The sequence below is a fragment of the Lutjanus erythropterus genome, chromosome 4 (genome assembly GCF_056507025.1).
Source record: "Lutjanus erythropterus isolate fLutEry1 chromosome 4, fLutEry1.hap2, whole genome shotgun sequence".
Classification (NCBI taxonomy): domain Eukaryota; kingdom Metazoa; phylum Chordata; class Actinopteri; order Lutjaniformes; family Lutjanidae; genus Lutjanus; species Lutjanus erythropterus.
The window spans coordinates 18189367-18206244 of record NC_139320.1 but is presented as its reverse complement, the minus strand read 5'-3'; the positions used below and the strand labels follow the sequence as shown (position 1 = coordinate 18206244).

The following is a 16878-nucleotide window of genomic DNA, read 5'->3' as shown; positions in this document are numbered from 1 at the left end:
TGGAGATCCCTGTGATGAATATTTTCCGCTCTTATTCACAAAGCCCTGCCAACAAAAATGCCTTAATGCCACACAGACCAAGAAATAAGCTCAGCCCTGGGACAAAAGCTCGTTGAATATGGAGGAATAGGAAAAATGTTCTGTGCAGGAGGAGAATGAAAGTTTTCTTTGTGAGGGAAACCAAATTTGATTTCTGTCAAAGCAAATATAATATTTCTAACTGGATTTGGAGTTGTTTGCTTTTGATAGCCCCGAATTGCTGACATACCACTTTGAAACCAAGCAATCGCTTTCTCTTCAGTCTTAGACACATGTTAGTGAAAATGAGTTTCAGCAAAATGTTGTTGGCAACAGTGAAAGAAAGTTTTTCATTTCAGAATGAGGCACTTTTTGCATGTCATAACATGTCCTCTGTCCTCCATTAAAATGTTTTCTCAATGGGGGACAGAGAATTTATCCAAAGCTGTGTGCATGTGCTGTGGGAAGGAAGTGTCGTCTAATAATAATTTTACACACATGCAAGTACCTACACACAGCTTCAGTAACCTTGGTGATACATTTCTACAAGACATTAACACTCTCTCCTCTTTGCTGCATGCCTCTCTGTGGTCTCAGGTTCTGAGACACTCATGCAGAACAAACTGAATGTGCACAAAATGCTGGTCTGTTTAGGCTTCGCCAGATGTTGGGAGGATCCATTGCTGCAGCAAGGTCACTGTCCAAGCCCCATTTAACTGAAGTGTGTTATCTGGTGCAAAACAGACCATTTGACATTTGGACCTTGTTCAGTCTGAACACATTAAAGGGAGGAAAAATGTCTTGAATGGTGTTTTTTTTTAAGCTGAATGTAACTCTGTAAACAGTTTAACACCACACAAGCTTCCGGAGATTATTCTGCAAGTCAGGCTACAGTGTCTAAGATGCATTGCTGTAATTAACATTTTAAATGGAGACCATCCTTTCCAAAATGATGAATTGGTTTTTAATTAAAAAAAACAAAACAAAACAAAAAAAAACTTCCAGCCAATGACAATCTTTGTGTTAGAAAGAGGAGCTCTAAGTCTTCAGCCTCTCACTTTTTCCACTTGGTCACATGTCTGGCTGTGGTTTTAACTAAAGCCACATAAGGTGGAAAGAATTAAAAGTCAGACTGCTTACACTGATGTCTCAGTGTTGTCTTTCACTTTGATTATATGTATATATATGTGTTGAATTTTTGAGCTTTTGTGAAGAGACCAACCCAAACTCACCTTTGAAATAAAGGTACAAAATAGAACCATATAGGGTTCTTTCGTTTGTCCCTTTCCACCAAAAGCTCTGGTTTCATTCAAGATTCTTGGATCCTTGATGCTATCTACTTAACCGGCGCATGTTTTTCATGTTGGTGGAAAAGGCCTCTCTGAGAACCCTTTTTCATTCCTTGCAGAACCTTTTTATAAATGCTTCACCTGAAACCCTCTCAGAGGATTCTACTGGAAATCTAACATAAAGGGTTACACTTATCTACAGAGAACCCTTCTATGGTGTATTAGTTCCATGCAGAACCCTTTCTGGGGTTGTATCCAGAACCTTTTGACGGGTGTTAAGAAGAAGGTCTCACCAAGAACCAATTCATATTCCAATGATTCATCTATAACCCATACATAGGGTTCGACTAAGAACCCTTTTATAAAATTCAAACAGTTATTAATGAGTTAAAAAAAAAAATAAAGATCTTGGAACAATGATGATTCCATACTTTCAACAATCCCTGAAGAGCTCTCTCTTCAAAAAAAAAAAAATGATGAAATGGATTTTTTCTGGATGAAATGGGTTCTTAATTGCACCCTACAAAGAACCCTTGACAAACCCTTTCTTCAGAAAATAGTTCTCCTGATGCAAATGGTTCTGGGTAGAACCTCAGCCCTTCAGGAAGAACCCTTGATTTACTAAGATTAGGCCTGATCTTGTACAAATGGTAGAAGCAAGCAGGCAGACAGCACTTGTTGTGCAGGTTACTGGTGAAAGTGCTGCATGGGAGTGAAAGACATCGGTGCAAATTGCAGCCCTTTATGAGAAGCTCTGTGCTCGGTGGACCATTTCGGGCTAAATCCAGAAGATTTATGGAGTAGCCGCAGCATCTTGGACAGCTACACCCATGAGTATGGGTGACACTACCAGATGCAGCGTTGATAAGATGTGTATAGCACTGTAAGCAGGTTTTACTGACTCTCCCTCCCTCGGGGAACGGTGTAATTAGCTTTTTCCCCATCTCCTCCCTTCTTCCTTATTTTGCTGAAGGAAAATGCAGAATGCTTTGGGGGAATTAAAAGTGCTTGTCGTGAAACTAATTTTGGATCTATTTTGGGGATCTGTCAGCGGGACGGCGTCCCTATCGCTCGATGTGACAGCAATGACGAGGCCATGAAAGGGATGCTAATGAAAGCAATAAGAGCAGCACGAGGTGAACATTTACCACAGGGCCTTACATTATTCAGACCTTGGTGGTATTTCATCTTCCTTTTCCCATTCCCATTGGTCCTCCCTCTCTTTTCCCATTTGCCTTCCCCCTCCAGGTTCAAGGGATTATTGTGGAAATGACTCCGTTCCTTCTTTTCGTCCTCAAACCCATCCGTTACTGCTCCAGCCAGGGTTCTTAGAAATCTCTCATCAAAGAGAACCATGAACAGGATAGCTCTCACTTTAAGACGTTTTCATCTCAAGGTCCAGATGACTTACTCCTCAAGTGGCACTCATGCTACTACAAATAATGGAACTAAAGGCTAAATAGAATATGACCATAAAGTAATTGTTACTTTTTCCCAACATACTTCACAATAAATGGTATAATGTCAATAAGAAATTAGCTATGCATCTTAGTTCCCAACCATTTTTCATATTCCTTCAACAGCCTCTACATAAAAAAATTAAGTCAGCAATGCTGTTCAGCTCCCAGCGTTACACTAAATTTTAAAACCTTTGTCCCTTTCCCACTTGTCAAACTATTCATACTCTTTTCAAAAGCCAAAAGCTTCAATCAAATATAATATTCCACATCTTCCATACACTATAAGTTTTATTCAATGTTTACACCCCATTCATACTAATTAGACCTTTTCCCATTCATACTCTTTTCAGATTCTATCTACTCATTCAAACTTGAAGCCAGAAACTTTAATCAAACCTAATAATGATCAACATCTTTCATACAATACAGGTTTTATTCACCATTTAAATCCCAGTCATACTAATTAGACTCTTTCCCACTTTGGAACTATTCATACTCCTTCAGCTGCTTTTCCATACAAATTAAAGCCAGAAATTCAGTTCAGCTTTTCAATAAAATGTTCTACATCTTTCATACATGATTGATATTGTTTAACTTATTTTTATTACTTATTCAACTTATTCAACTTTCCAACATGCAGCATTCAAAGCTGCAGGAAGTGCCTTCTCTAGTCTTTTTTTTTTGTCTCTGGCTGCTGTCATTCAATAAATCATTTATTCAATAAGAACAATGTCAATAAATATCAAGTTGTCTGTATAATTGTGAGGTAGTGACACATACCTTATAGCTATTGGCACAAAAATAGCAACTAATATTTGAGCAATGAGGAAGGAGTTATTCAGGAACTACATGTAAACTACTGCTAATTATTAGTTAACTCTTGGTAATGATTCTATATTCCTCATTGTAAAGTAGCAACGAAACCTCTGTGTCAGCAGAAGGGAGCGTCAGTCGCTGGGTGCGAGGCGAGGAGGATTATGGGATTTTATCCCTTCAAAGAGCCAGCCTCCAGTCAGAGAAAAACAGCCCCTTTGATTTTCACAGAAGCAATATATTCATGAGTTGGACCTTGAAACTACAAGGAGACTAGTGTAGTGTGCCATATGCAAAACATGTGTTTTAATGGGGCATGATAACCTGGTACATTTAAAGAGACTTACCCCTTAAGAAGCTGTAATTAAAAAGGGAGCTGTGGCTGTATGAATAAAGGACTCTCTCACAGAGCGTGCATGGTGGTTGTTTTTGCAGGCGCTCCCTCTGCGCTAACAACTGGAGGCGGCCTCTTGTCTGCTGAGACATCTGAAGATTTTTTGGCATTTCAAGCAAGTCTGCCTCGAAACCCTCAAAGACGGCAGGAAAGAGAGAAAGGGCAAGATGTAACCTCCTATCTGCAGATCTCTGTGCCACACTGGTGGTATTTATAGTATATATGTTTGGCATTTGAATAGCCAATTCAGGTCACACAAGATTGCTGTACTATTGGTGGGGGCAGACACAGCCTTTTGAACAGCGCGCTGAGCTCTGAGTATTTCACTGTTGTCTCATCAGAGCTATGCTCCCATCAGCAACTCAGCTAAAAACTAGCTTTATGTCAGCATTAAGAATAGAAGAATTGTATTTATATTTGCCATGTCAGATTTAATCCTGCTCCTTGATGAGCCTGTAATCGACAGAAGATAAACAGGTATTTTACAGCTTGGCAGAGTTGAGAGATGATTGTTGCTTTTCCTTGCTGCAGTGAAGCTTTACACATTGCTCAAATGTGACTTGAGTCTGTATGCCTGATGACAGATGTATTCTAAATCAAAGGTTTGTGTGCTGAGGCACTATTTACTGTCGGCAAAAGATAGTCCCTCGCATCTCTGTTATGCAGACAGGCAGCAGTGGAAGTGTCTGTGGCAGAGCATGTGTTCACATAAAGTATACATCATGCACACCAGCAGTCACGCATGTACAGTACATAAAATGTAAATGGGTGCACATGTATTCTATATATGAAAAGCAGCATGAATGCACACAACATGTGATACCTCCAATCTTTTCCTCCTTTTGTGCATCTGCTAACCTGTGTCTAAAACCACCTTTGTGATGGTTTAATCCATCCTACACACCCATGACTTACAGTAAATGCTCAAAATAAGGCATTGCACCATCCCTCCACCCCTCCCACAGCCCACTTTTCTCTGTCCTTTCACTCCTCTCACCCCCTCTATCTCTCGCTGTCCCTCTCCCGTCTCTGATCTGCTGTGTTTGAGCACCAGAGGTCATAAGCTTTGGACATTGCAAAGGCCCCAGCCAGGCCAATGTGCTGACTGAGGGGATATGGGGCTTGACTTTGGGCAGTGTGAAAGATCCAGGCCTGTCTTGTTTGTCTGTCTGTCCGTCTCACTGGCCACACTATAATAAGATTGCAGGGCTCTGTAAGGCGGATTTACTGGAGCACAACTCCCCCTAGGGCCTTGTCATAGAAATGGGTTCCTCCATATTTCACCCTAGCCTCTCACTCTCTCCCTCTTTGTCAAATGTGTCTATCTTTCTCCCCCTCTAAACCTCTGGTGTTAGCCCCCACTTTCTTTTGTTAATTATGATATGCTTCTTTCCTTTTCTTTCTGTGGTTTAAGATTGAACCTAGCCACAAATGGAAGCATGAAGCTGAGCCAAGTGGAGCCGAGAAAAGTTGACACAATGAAAGAGAAAGAGGGATGTAGGATATGGCACCAGCTACCATATCACAAGTCCTCTCCACATTTATCTCTCCCTCAAGATGGCCATGTTTATTTACATGGCTTTTCCCATGTCCGCACGGAATCTCTCAAAGACAAGTGAATGTGCACACAGCACTGTGACCCAGAATGTTGTCTGGGTTTAAGCTAATATGGTTCAGTTTTTATTGTTTCTAAGTCACCTTACTACAAATTAAAAGCCAAGGTCAGAGACCTTAATTTAACTTACAAAACAGTTTTTCATACCTTGTTCAAAGCTGCAACAGACACAATTCTGTTGTGTCTCATAGCTGATATTGACACAAATGATGGGGTCTTGCAGTCCAACCGTCCCAGCTGTGCACACTGTACGGTGAATGAGGCCAATCCAAATGCAAGCACAAACTCATATCAAGGCGAGCTTATTCTGGGAGCACTGTGTCATCCATTCCACAGATACAAAAGCCCCTCCACAACACCATAAATAAGTGGGGAAAGTGAGGAGCAGCGATTGTACAGCAGTCAGTACCCCTTTTGATTCATCTGCTGGCTCTTTCTTGGAAAAACTAAGACAATTTTATTTCTGTCACAGATACAGCCTATTTTCTGTCTATATTTTGCTGTTAAATACATACAACAGACTTTTTTGTCAAGTTACACAGCGTTTCTGAGTAAATGAATGCCTACAGTTTCACCATTTCTTTTTCTCACGTAGCCACTTATATTGCTATGTTACCTTCAGGGCATGTCTATCAAGTAAATTTACATACAGCAGCAATACAACCACATGCAGACACCACTGACGAGCCAACACAGCTAGCACTGCAGTAATCTTCCACAAAAAACAAAATGAAAAACAGTTCCCATCATGTGACTCACTACTGTTGTATGCTGCTGGCTTCAAATTAAGGCTTAATGTTAACACAGTTTCCCATGAGTGTCCCTCAATATTAGCGTAGCTTTGCCCCAGTCTGTGGGAATAGCCACATTGGTAACATGCCAGGACCAAATTTAACAAGATACCCTAAAAAATAAACCCTAAAACAACATAAAACATAGCAAAACTTCCAGCTTTCAAGTTTGAAGTGAGGTCACGGACAGCCTGTGCACAACATTGATCTATAATTGAGCTTGTGTTACAGGCCAGCACTCATTGATAAAGCGGTCCAGCAGAGTAAAATCCATCCACATGTTGACATGAAAACTAAACTGTACATCCAATCAGCTCTTCTGTCACCTGAGGATGGGGACAATGTAGCAGTTTGTGCTGGTAGTTTGACATGGTATCAATTAGTTTTGAGCTGAGTAAATGTTTAGTAAAGAGCCTCTCACTCAAATATAAAATACATCAGGTCTGCATATGTTCCACTCCTTGAAAAGTTTGGATTAAGAAGCACTTTTCTCCTTATTAAAGTAACACCAGCAGCTGTCTGATCAGTAAGAATTTGATCGGACAAGAGCCGAACAACCAACCAATCGATAAACCAACCACTAGGTGTCAGCCTAATGCCATATTGATATGAATTAGCACTTACATACACAGGCTATTACTGTTATTATTAAAATAGTAAGAATAATATTAATAGCAGGACCCTGATTCTATTTTATCTGAATGGAATGAACCATAATTAGTATCACTGGACACACCTGTTTGCCCTACTATTTCATGTCAAAATGGCAGCAGTAAAAAAGGCCTATTTATGGCACTTAAATCCTCGCTGTTGGGCAATGAAGCACATTTTTGACACCACCATGGCCATAGTTAATAGACTGACCCCAGTTATTGTTTGAAGGTCAATTTAAAGTCAGCTTGTGGAAAGTCAAGTACTTTGTGTGGAAAAAGATTGCAGTTCCACCGCTTTTAGCGGTCACCCTGGCCCTATCTATCTTTCAGGTAAACTCTCCCATTTACAGAGCCTACAGTTGAAGCGGCGGGCAGTTAAGTAGGAGGTGGGAGGTGAGAAAGGAAGCAGGGAGCTCTTATCAGGCCTGCTACACAGTGCTGGGTTCAGCCCCGGGCTGCTGATGAGTGTGGGAGCACTGATTACAGAGGCCAGCCTGAGGAGCTGAAGGGAGAAGGTGGGCACAGGTCTCCCAGCGGACTACTATACCACCATCAAGCATTAACTTGCACCATTAGGTCCAACCAGCTGCACACACACATGGTCTGACGATTCCCCCTCTTGGATGATCTTTATGCTGCAAAACTCTCCCCGTCTTTTCTGACATCCAAGCTGATATCGGTGGGGAGCCCACAAGATAAATGAGCCTGCAAACGCTGCATTAAAAAGTCATAAACGGGAGATACCTTCCGGGTCCAGGAGCTCCTCTTTGCGGAGGGGAGGCCTGTATTTTTCTGCTGTCTAATGATTTGTACTGAGCAGGTGGTCCAAAAGAGCAGAAGGACCTCAGCAATTTGTCCTGTCACTTGTGGGCTGCCAAAATGGACACACAAACACTCCAACCGTAAAGTGCCCGCTCTCTGTCTCTCGCTGTCCAACTGGTGAATGCCAATTGGAAACCTTAAACTTGATTGACAGTGAACAGCCTGGAGCTCGGGTTTATAGCTGAAGACTCGAAAAGTAGAGACGGAGCTTAAACAAAACTTGAAGAACTGCTGAAATCCAGCAGATGATGTCATCTGTATGAATGGAGAAGTTGTTTGTGCAAGGCTCCTCTTCGCCCCTGTGTCCTGCGTCAGCACTGACTCATTGGTTTCACAGCACAGAGCTGACATTTTGATTGGCCCAGAGATCACTTATGGGACAGGGTGTTGGCTCCTGTGAGGGTGGACCAGTGCACAAGTGGACAGGCGCCCAGTGAGTGCTGATGCACTCTCAGGCCACATTTGGCCTCCTGTGGAACATTTGACAGCATGTGATTGTGTTCGCTGAGCACAAAGGCATTCTTTCATTGAGCAGCTCTGAGTTGAATCACCCTACCGCAGACAGAACACCTGTGATCAAACATAGTTTTTCTTTGTGTTCCACACCATGATGTTTATTTGTTCTCTGCAAACGGGAGGAAATATTGATCCTCTAAGCTATAAAGCAGCATGATAATAAAAAGGAGAAGTAACAATATTTACACAACCTGTACATTCCTGCATGATTCCAAATGAGCATCTGCTGGCTGGATAACTTTATTTTCGGCACTCAGAATCCCTGGGAGCTATTGGCTCATTCAGCAATTAAATTAAAGGCGGGTAGTTAAGTTAAATGTTGTAGAGCCAAAAATATCTGTCACATTTGAGCTTAGTGGAGCTCTGCAGTGTTGTTCAGTCTTTCTACCAGGTGGAGGAGGGAAAATATCTAATCAGAGCACCACCCCCTCTAAACACACACACACAGACACACACACACACACACACACACCATCCATAGCTTGAGCTTCCAACAAACCCCTGTGACGCCTCTAGCTAATTCCACTCAAGCCCGCCGGGCTGTCCAGCATCCTCCAATAAATTAGCCTCGCTGCTCCCCACTGAGACACAGGCCCTGACAGGCTGGCTGGTGCCCAAAGTCACTCACTTGTGCACACACTCGTAATTATTACTACTTTTTTTTTGCAACCCAAGCTTTTCACTGAGTGGACTGTGGGATTTGGGAATGTGTGTGAAATTATGATTGCACGTTCCTTTTGCGGTAGTTGTGGGTGGTGTCAAAACATGTTTCCATTTTTTATACTTTATCACACTTGATAGGAGGAAAGCGGCCAGAAAACTTATGAAAGACTAGTCATAATATGAGACTTCATATCATCTTAGATTTCGTAACCATTATATGATATCAATGTTTCAGTGTATCAAGGTTATTTATTACTGTCACACAACATAGGGTTGCACAATTAAACAAGAGTTATAGTTCCTTTGTGCAACACACACACACATCATATATACAGATAATTTATTAAATTCAGAGCACATAAAACATTAAACCAAATAAAATAAAACAATATATACAGTTAATTACATTTATACATCTGTAAACACATATAGGTATATACCCAGGAAATAATTCTGTAGTGCATTTTTAAAAATTTTTATTAGGTTGAACAGCAGCAACACAACAATGATAAAATGATCAACAGCTTACATTAAAAGCTGGGAAACATTGGCTGCATTTGGCTACGTTTGAGCACAAAGCATCATCAATGTAAGCACATGTAAGCAGCCCTCCCCTTGTCCTGCCGGTGTCTCGCATAATGCAGAACGTGGTCCACCCGTCAAGCTTGATGCGGGAAGTTGTGGTAGAACCGGTGTCTGTAAGATGTGGGCACAACAGTCTCTGATTTCCCGTTGTTTGACCAGCCTGTGTCCCATTTCATCCTTTTCATTTTCCTGACCATGCATTAGCCAGGGGCGCCCTTAAGTCAACACTGGGTGAGCATGGCTTTTGTCCCCATTCTGCTCTACATTGTCGCGTCCAGCTGATCTCACTGCGTGGATGAAAGATGGTGCAGGCATTTTTGATCGCTCAAGGTCCACCGCGCTTTAAACTCCTGACTTTTTTTTTCAGTGGCTACAAGTGTATTTTTATCAAAGGTGATATATTTAAGCAATAAGCAGAAAAAGGAGGAAAGTACTTAAGTTTGAAGGAGCTACTGACTGCTGCATCTACCTGTGCCACCATTGCCATAAGCATGGCATATGTGTTGTCTTTTCCTGGTTTAAATGGCTGCATTACAGATTTGTCTGTTCTATGGTTTGCTTTTATCCACTTATATCCACATCACTAATTATTTATCAAAACTCTCATTGTGTTCATATTATGTGAAAGCACTGATAGTCATTCCTGCCCTATTGTTGCAACATTGATAAATATCGAGGTATCGAGGTACTTCATCAAAAATATTGTGATATTGATTTTGTCAAAAATGTGTGCACCTTTGTTTCCCAGGCCACATCTTCCCACAGCTGTTACTGCAAATAAGAATATGTTCTCTGCCCTTGTCAAAAGGGGTTAACAAAAAATCATCATAATTCTTCTCTCTGACCTCCAATGCCAAACTCTATTTCCTGTAAAAAAGAATCACCATTCCGTCTCTCCTCAGCGTTCGGGTGAGACATATCTCAGCATCTGTCAGACAGTGATTGGGATTCTGAGTCATATCTCTCGCTGCGTCTTTCCGTCTCAATTTCCTCTATCGGCATGGTTTTTGCCTCCTATCCGCAGCATCTGCCTCTTGTCTTGTCTCAAGTTTGGATCGAGTCTGTGTCCCCATCTGACATCTCTCTACCTCTCTCCTCCTCTTCCTCAGTTCTATTCAGCCTGCTGTCAGTGGGGGCCCAGACAGAGATGAAGAAGGTCGTCGGGGACAATGCCACCTTACCATGCCACCATCAGTTCCCATGGTCCAACTCTCTTGACATCGAGTGGCTGCTGCAGAAACCAAACTCCAAACAGAAAGTGGTGAGATAAGATTTCTTTTTGCTTCTGTTTTTTACCCACCATTTCATTGCGGTTTGTCACCACATTAATTGAAAAGAGTCCCTTGGAAATTGTATTTTCACTATATCACGACTGAGATAACAGAGACTTATTGTTACGATACTTCGGTTTCTAGGACATACTTAAAGGGAAACTTTGTTTTTTATCAACCTTGACCCTATTCTCCCATATTTTTGTGTCCAAGTGACTGTTGTGGACAACAATTTTTGTAACTTGTCCAGTATTGAGCAAAATCGCTGCATCTGTCAGGCGTAAAACATGCTGCAATGTAATTCTTATGGGCAATTGCGCACAACTAAGTACATCCACTAAAAGGGCTTGTTTTGCCTCTGAGGCTCAGATTGTTATTCTAAGTGTCCGACAACATTATGGAAATAATTAGGGCTGCACAATCAATCGCAATCACAATAAAATCACAATATGCCCAAGTGCAATATCCAAATTGCAGAATCAGACCAAATCGCAATTTTTCTAAAGAAGGAAGAATGTATGAGAAACTAACATTATAATGAAGAACTGTAGTGTGACAGAGATGACCTGGCCTACAAATCTTGCTCTCCAAATGAAAGACGACATGTTTGTTGGCTACAGATCTCAATAAATATCACATTGTAATGGTTTTAATAGTTTTTTTTTCAGTGAAGATGGAAATTGTAACGCAAAACTGATCATTTCCACTAATCATATCATATATTGCAATTGCAAGTTCAGTCAAAATAATCCCAATATGACTTTTTCACCAAATAATGTAGCCCTAGAAATGATCCCTACAGACACAGACCTATTTTAAAGAGTAAGATTATTTTTATTTAACCAGAAAAAACAGATATATTGCGAAGGCCAAAGCCACCAGACTCTGTTTACAAACAGTAATTTTACCATTATAAACAGTAATATTTTGTATTTAGGCTGGTCTCACAGAAGCACTGGAAGAAATGCCATGTAGAAAATTACATGTATTCATTTATTATTATTATTATTATTATTATTATTATTATTATTATTATTATTATTATTATTATTATTATTATTATTATTATGATGATTATGATTATGATTATTATTATTATTACAAGGGTTCCATTTAGTCTATTTCACAGTTGACAGCTGCAGCAATTCCATGTAATACTAGACCATTTTCAAAAACTGTTGTCCCTATTAGTCACTTAGATTAAAAAATAGGGTGCAGGGTGAAAAGAACTGATGTTACCATAAGCTACATTGCAAAACAAGGCGTAAAAAAATGTAATTCATCTGTAAGTGCTGATTTAAAACAGGAACAACCAGATTTCTGTCCTTTTCAGAGGTAAAAAATAAAACTGTTTTATGTTACAGGCAGAATTTAAGCATTAGAGTAACTTAATCATAGCTTGATGGCTTGGAATCCTCGGGTTACAGATTTTGTGACCTTTGCTAGGGGCCTTTCAAAATGACAGTGGGAACCTCTGTCTGCTGTTGTATTTTTTATTTTTTTTTAATCTACCTTACATTATCTTTTCCCCCTTCTTCTTTCCATCTGTCTTTCTCTCTTTTTATCCTCTATCTTTTTCCATTTGAGTCATGCTGATTGATTTTCAACAGGAGGCATAATAGTTGCACATTAACTCAATGCCCAAAGTTACTGTGGCACTTAAGGTTTTAGTACCTTTCACAAAGGAACAATCATGCTGCAGAATGTTCTGCAACTCATTTTGAAGGTGTAACCTTGGACCCTTTGCTCTTTTTCTGGAGCGCAGCAAATACTCACACTAGAACGACTGAAACATTACTTTCATTTTAGCATTATTTACAAAAATTACTGTACTGTTTCTTAACACAGAAACTGTTTAATCATGTTTTCATTACTTTCCATGGCTTGGTAGTAGAACTAACACTAACCTGAAGAAGTGGAATGTTTTAAGCTAGGCAGAAATTTGCTAACTCAAGTTAACATTAATTAACTAGGAGATGGAGGTGCATTACTGCAATATTTCTCTTTAATGCTACAATATATACGATTTTTACATTAAAATGTCTAAAAACACTTGATATGTTACATTATCCCAAATGTTTCCAACAATGTTCAAACACAGAGACATCTGTAATTTATTCAAGGTAATGATGTGTTTCCTTCTAGTCATTTTTAGCTCCTTGCTATAGCTTCCAGGAAAACACAGGACAAGTCAAAGAGAGAGGAAGGATGATGGCAATAGTGACTAAGCATAATATGAATAAACTTTAATTTGACCTTATCCATGAACATGATTTCTCCCCGAGTCATGTCAGATAGATTTTCATCAGCTATGGTGGTTGTTTAACAGTGAAGAAAACAATTCCCATGATCCCACACCACTTCACAACATTGTCAAACTACGTTTGTTGTTATTGTTTTAATGTGAGAGAGACCCCTAGTGGCAGGACTTACATATTTTGCTAAATCAACTTCAGAAGAGACTCCAGGTTCTCTAGAGATTTTATTATAGACTGCATTAACAGTGCACAACTGATGAGACCACGCACATTCTCCTTTAAAGCCACACAGTACCGAAAAATTGTCTCACGGAATAAACACTGTGTGTCTGCCACTCTAAAGTGCTCCTGCTGTCTTTGCCAATTATTATGCTTTATTTTTCAGGGATTCACATTATGAGATTGATTTACATTGATTTACATTTAAAATATTAAGCATATTTTATATAGTTTTAAACTGATAACTTATATCTCCATCATAAGCAAAAAACAGCAAACAATTTTATTAGTATTTATTATTTTAAAAACAATGCAAGGCCAAAACCTTTAATTCCAGATACCTGATTTTTTTTGTTATAACTTGTTTTGATATACTCGGGAAATGCTCCACTTAGAGTGATATTTCTTTGGGTTTCCTTTGGTGCGTCTCTGCCTGAAAGCTAGAACCTACACAAAACATGAAATCAGGAGTTGAGCAGAGTCTAGACTTCATTGTCTTCCAGCCTTAAACAGCTATGCTGTCTTAGGTAAAGCCTCACCTGGCTGAAAGTCTTAAATGGCCTTAACTTGGTTTTGTGTCTCACTGCCTCTGTAGACATTTTGGAATCGTTTCACTGGTTTTGAATCATTGCCTTTCTTCACACAAATTGAACGTAGTATCTGATAACAGATAGAGCGTAAAATCTCGCCAGCCTTCTGTCGGTAGAAAGAGATTTCCTTTCTCTTTGGAAGTCGTTTGTTCATTCACTGATGTGTTGGTTAGCAGAGAAGCGCAACACTGAAAGGAAGAAAAGAAAAGGAGAGTGTGGAGGGGAAACAGAGGGACCAGGATTGAAGGAAAGGGGAAAACAAGTGTCTCACGCTTTGATGATTCAGATGGGGGCTGCCACATTGCAATGAATATTTAACGGGAAGATAACATTGAAGGCGCCATTAATTAAAATCAAACGTCTGAAAATTTGATTAGGAAAGAGACTGCGCCTGTAGCTGAATGAATAAATCATTCTTTTGTTCTGCTGGAAGGCTGTGTTGAGAAGGGAAGAGCATCTTGTCAACATTTAGCCTCTGTTAGCGAATGTACAGGCTACATGTGTTAAGGACACAGAGGGGCTGAGGCGGGGCATGAGAGCTGCACTCGATGAATCTCACCAATGTTCATCAACATTCTTCAGACTGATCCGTCTTTTTTTCACTGCAACTATGAGTACAGTCTCATGAACACTGTGTATTACCATAGTGACAGCTGCTCCACCGACCAGGATGGATGTCATTTTCCAAAAATCTAACAGTGTGTGAATAGGGCTCACCGTGTGCTGTTGATTGCAAATGCAAGAAAATGCTAATTTGCTGCCCTACCAGCTCACAGTTATACTTTATGAGCATTTATTACAACCGGACAATTGTGACAGCCTGAGCTGATTAATATTCATTAATACTGCAGTGCTGTGAGAAAGTGGCAACTGTCTCCAACAATGACGCTGGGGAGACCAGAGATGGTAGTGATACATTTTGTTTGAGTATAAGTAACTCAATAGTAGTTTTTTGCTAGATCGCTCAAACTTTTGACACACATATTTGTGTTCCATAAATAAAACTCACTTGGATGTCTGCTACTGTACAGAGTTAATGTCAAATACAAACAGATCTGTTGTTACAAAGTACAGTGTTGAGCTGTAACTCTTGCTGAGGAGAGTGTGTGTGTGTGTGTGTGTGTGTGTGTGTGTGTGTGTGTGTGTGTGTGTGTGTGTGTGTGTGTGTGTGTGTGTGTGTGTGTGGACTGTATTCCTGAATGTGTACATGTCACAGAAGGGTTCAGCCCCTTATCACAGTTGTGGCAAATGTAGATGGCTGCCCCTGAGCTGCAGGCTTTGCAGGCTCAGAACTAACAATGTGCGCACTGGACGCACATTCTTTACAGCCTTGAGTTTGCAAAGTGTTTCATGCACACAATGCAAAAATTCTGATCATTTAATTGACCTGTCACCACAGACCCCACCCAAAGCAGCCATCACATAGCGAGTTGTTTTAGCTTGAGGGCTTGAAGGTCATCATGAATGCAAAAGCATCCAATCAAACTCGGAAAACTGCAGCTTTAGGTTATGTACATCAAACCATTGTAACTAATAAAAATAATCTAAAATATTTCTTTTAACCTTCTTACTCTGGTCAATCCCTATTTCATCTTCTTCTGTATTTACCCTATTCAGATGTATTTCACCAACATTATATTATGGATAAGAATTTTAAAGCAAAATTTAAATGTCTTGACTGTAAATAGTCTTAGTTTATGTGTAATTTTGGGGGGAAGTTTTTCCTTACACAAATCAAGTGTTCAAAGACGGGGGTGTAACTGCTGCACAGATTGAGGCAAACTGTGATTTTGGATTATATAAATACAATTTAATATAACTTAATATAGTCTTAATAATCTTTAACAGTTTCTCTTTGAGAATAGGTGAACAACTATCATGTATTATTCTATTTTAAGAAAGTGTGATAAAAACAAATATAACATTAGAATTTGATGTTTGCCATATTCATGCACCACAGGCAGAGTTCAGGTTCTGTTAAACTTGATATTAAATGTTTTGGCAACACTTTATTTCAACAGGTGTGCATAAGACTGTCATTACACTGTCATAACCATGTCTTGACATCTGTCATGAACAAGAAGGAGTCTTTATGAATGTTTATGACTGTTTTTTATTGTGTCATTCATTGAATTATATTATTTCTAATGAAAAGTCGATATTGCTTGAGACATCTTTGTTGTGACAACTTGACATTAATCAAGCCAATAATGTCTTTGTCATGGCAGCTCGTCAGCACCGGTGTGATTTAGCTCAGCACATGACTCTCAGTGACAATAGTCACAAACATTCAGACCACATCATGTTCATGGCAGGTTTCATGACATGGTTATGGCAGTGTAATGACAGTCTTATGCATGTCCCATGAAATTAAGCGTTTCCAATGTTTTATTGCATCTGACAATAACCTTGCAAGTCAAGAAAAAATAAAATTTGAAACATTTTTATTATGTAAGTAAAAAAATTTCCTTCCAGTCAGAAAAGCTGGAGAAGGCATGGACATCATGTCTGCACACACTATATACTATAAACAAAGTATACTAACAGCCTGTGGCCATTTTACTAACTTCCTCTTAAATTCCTGACGCTTTCCGGCACTTTCACTATCTCCCTGCACCCAGACATAACTAGAAGCATAAATACACACACACATATTGTAGCGTACACTCATGTATATGTGAGTAATAAATGTTCAGAGTTCATGCAGACAGTAGAAGTGTGCCCAGCGGCAGATGTTTTTCAAAATATGTCCCACTTTGTGTAGGTGTCAGGGCCGTGTCGCTCGGTGCCTGTAGCTGTGGCACCATAATGTATGTCTGTTTGCATTCATACGGTGTTTGCTCTCTACATGTTTGCCTGGACGCTAGCATGCGTGTGTAGGTCTGTGCATGTGTGTGTGTGTAAATGGCCAGTCGTCACCT

The 16878-nt window shown here is 39.9% G+C and overlaps 1 protein-coding gene across 1 annotated transcript in view; it reads left to right on the top strand.

Annotated features, from left to right (window-relative positions):
- clmpb (CXADR like membrane protein b) overlaps positions 1-16878 on the top strand; it is a 91495-nt gene that overhangs the window by 57862 nt on the left and 16755 nt on the right. The window contains exon 2 of the mRNA XM_084717195.1: positions 10729-10880. Within this exon, the coding sequence (XP_084573321.1) occupies positions 10729-10880 (152 nt within the window). The remainder of the gene's footprint in view (positions 1-10728; positions 10881-16878) is intronic.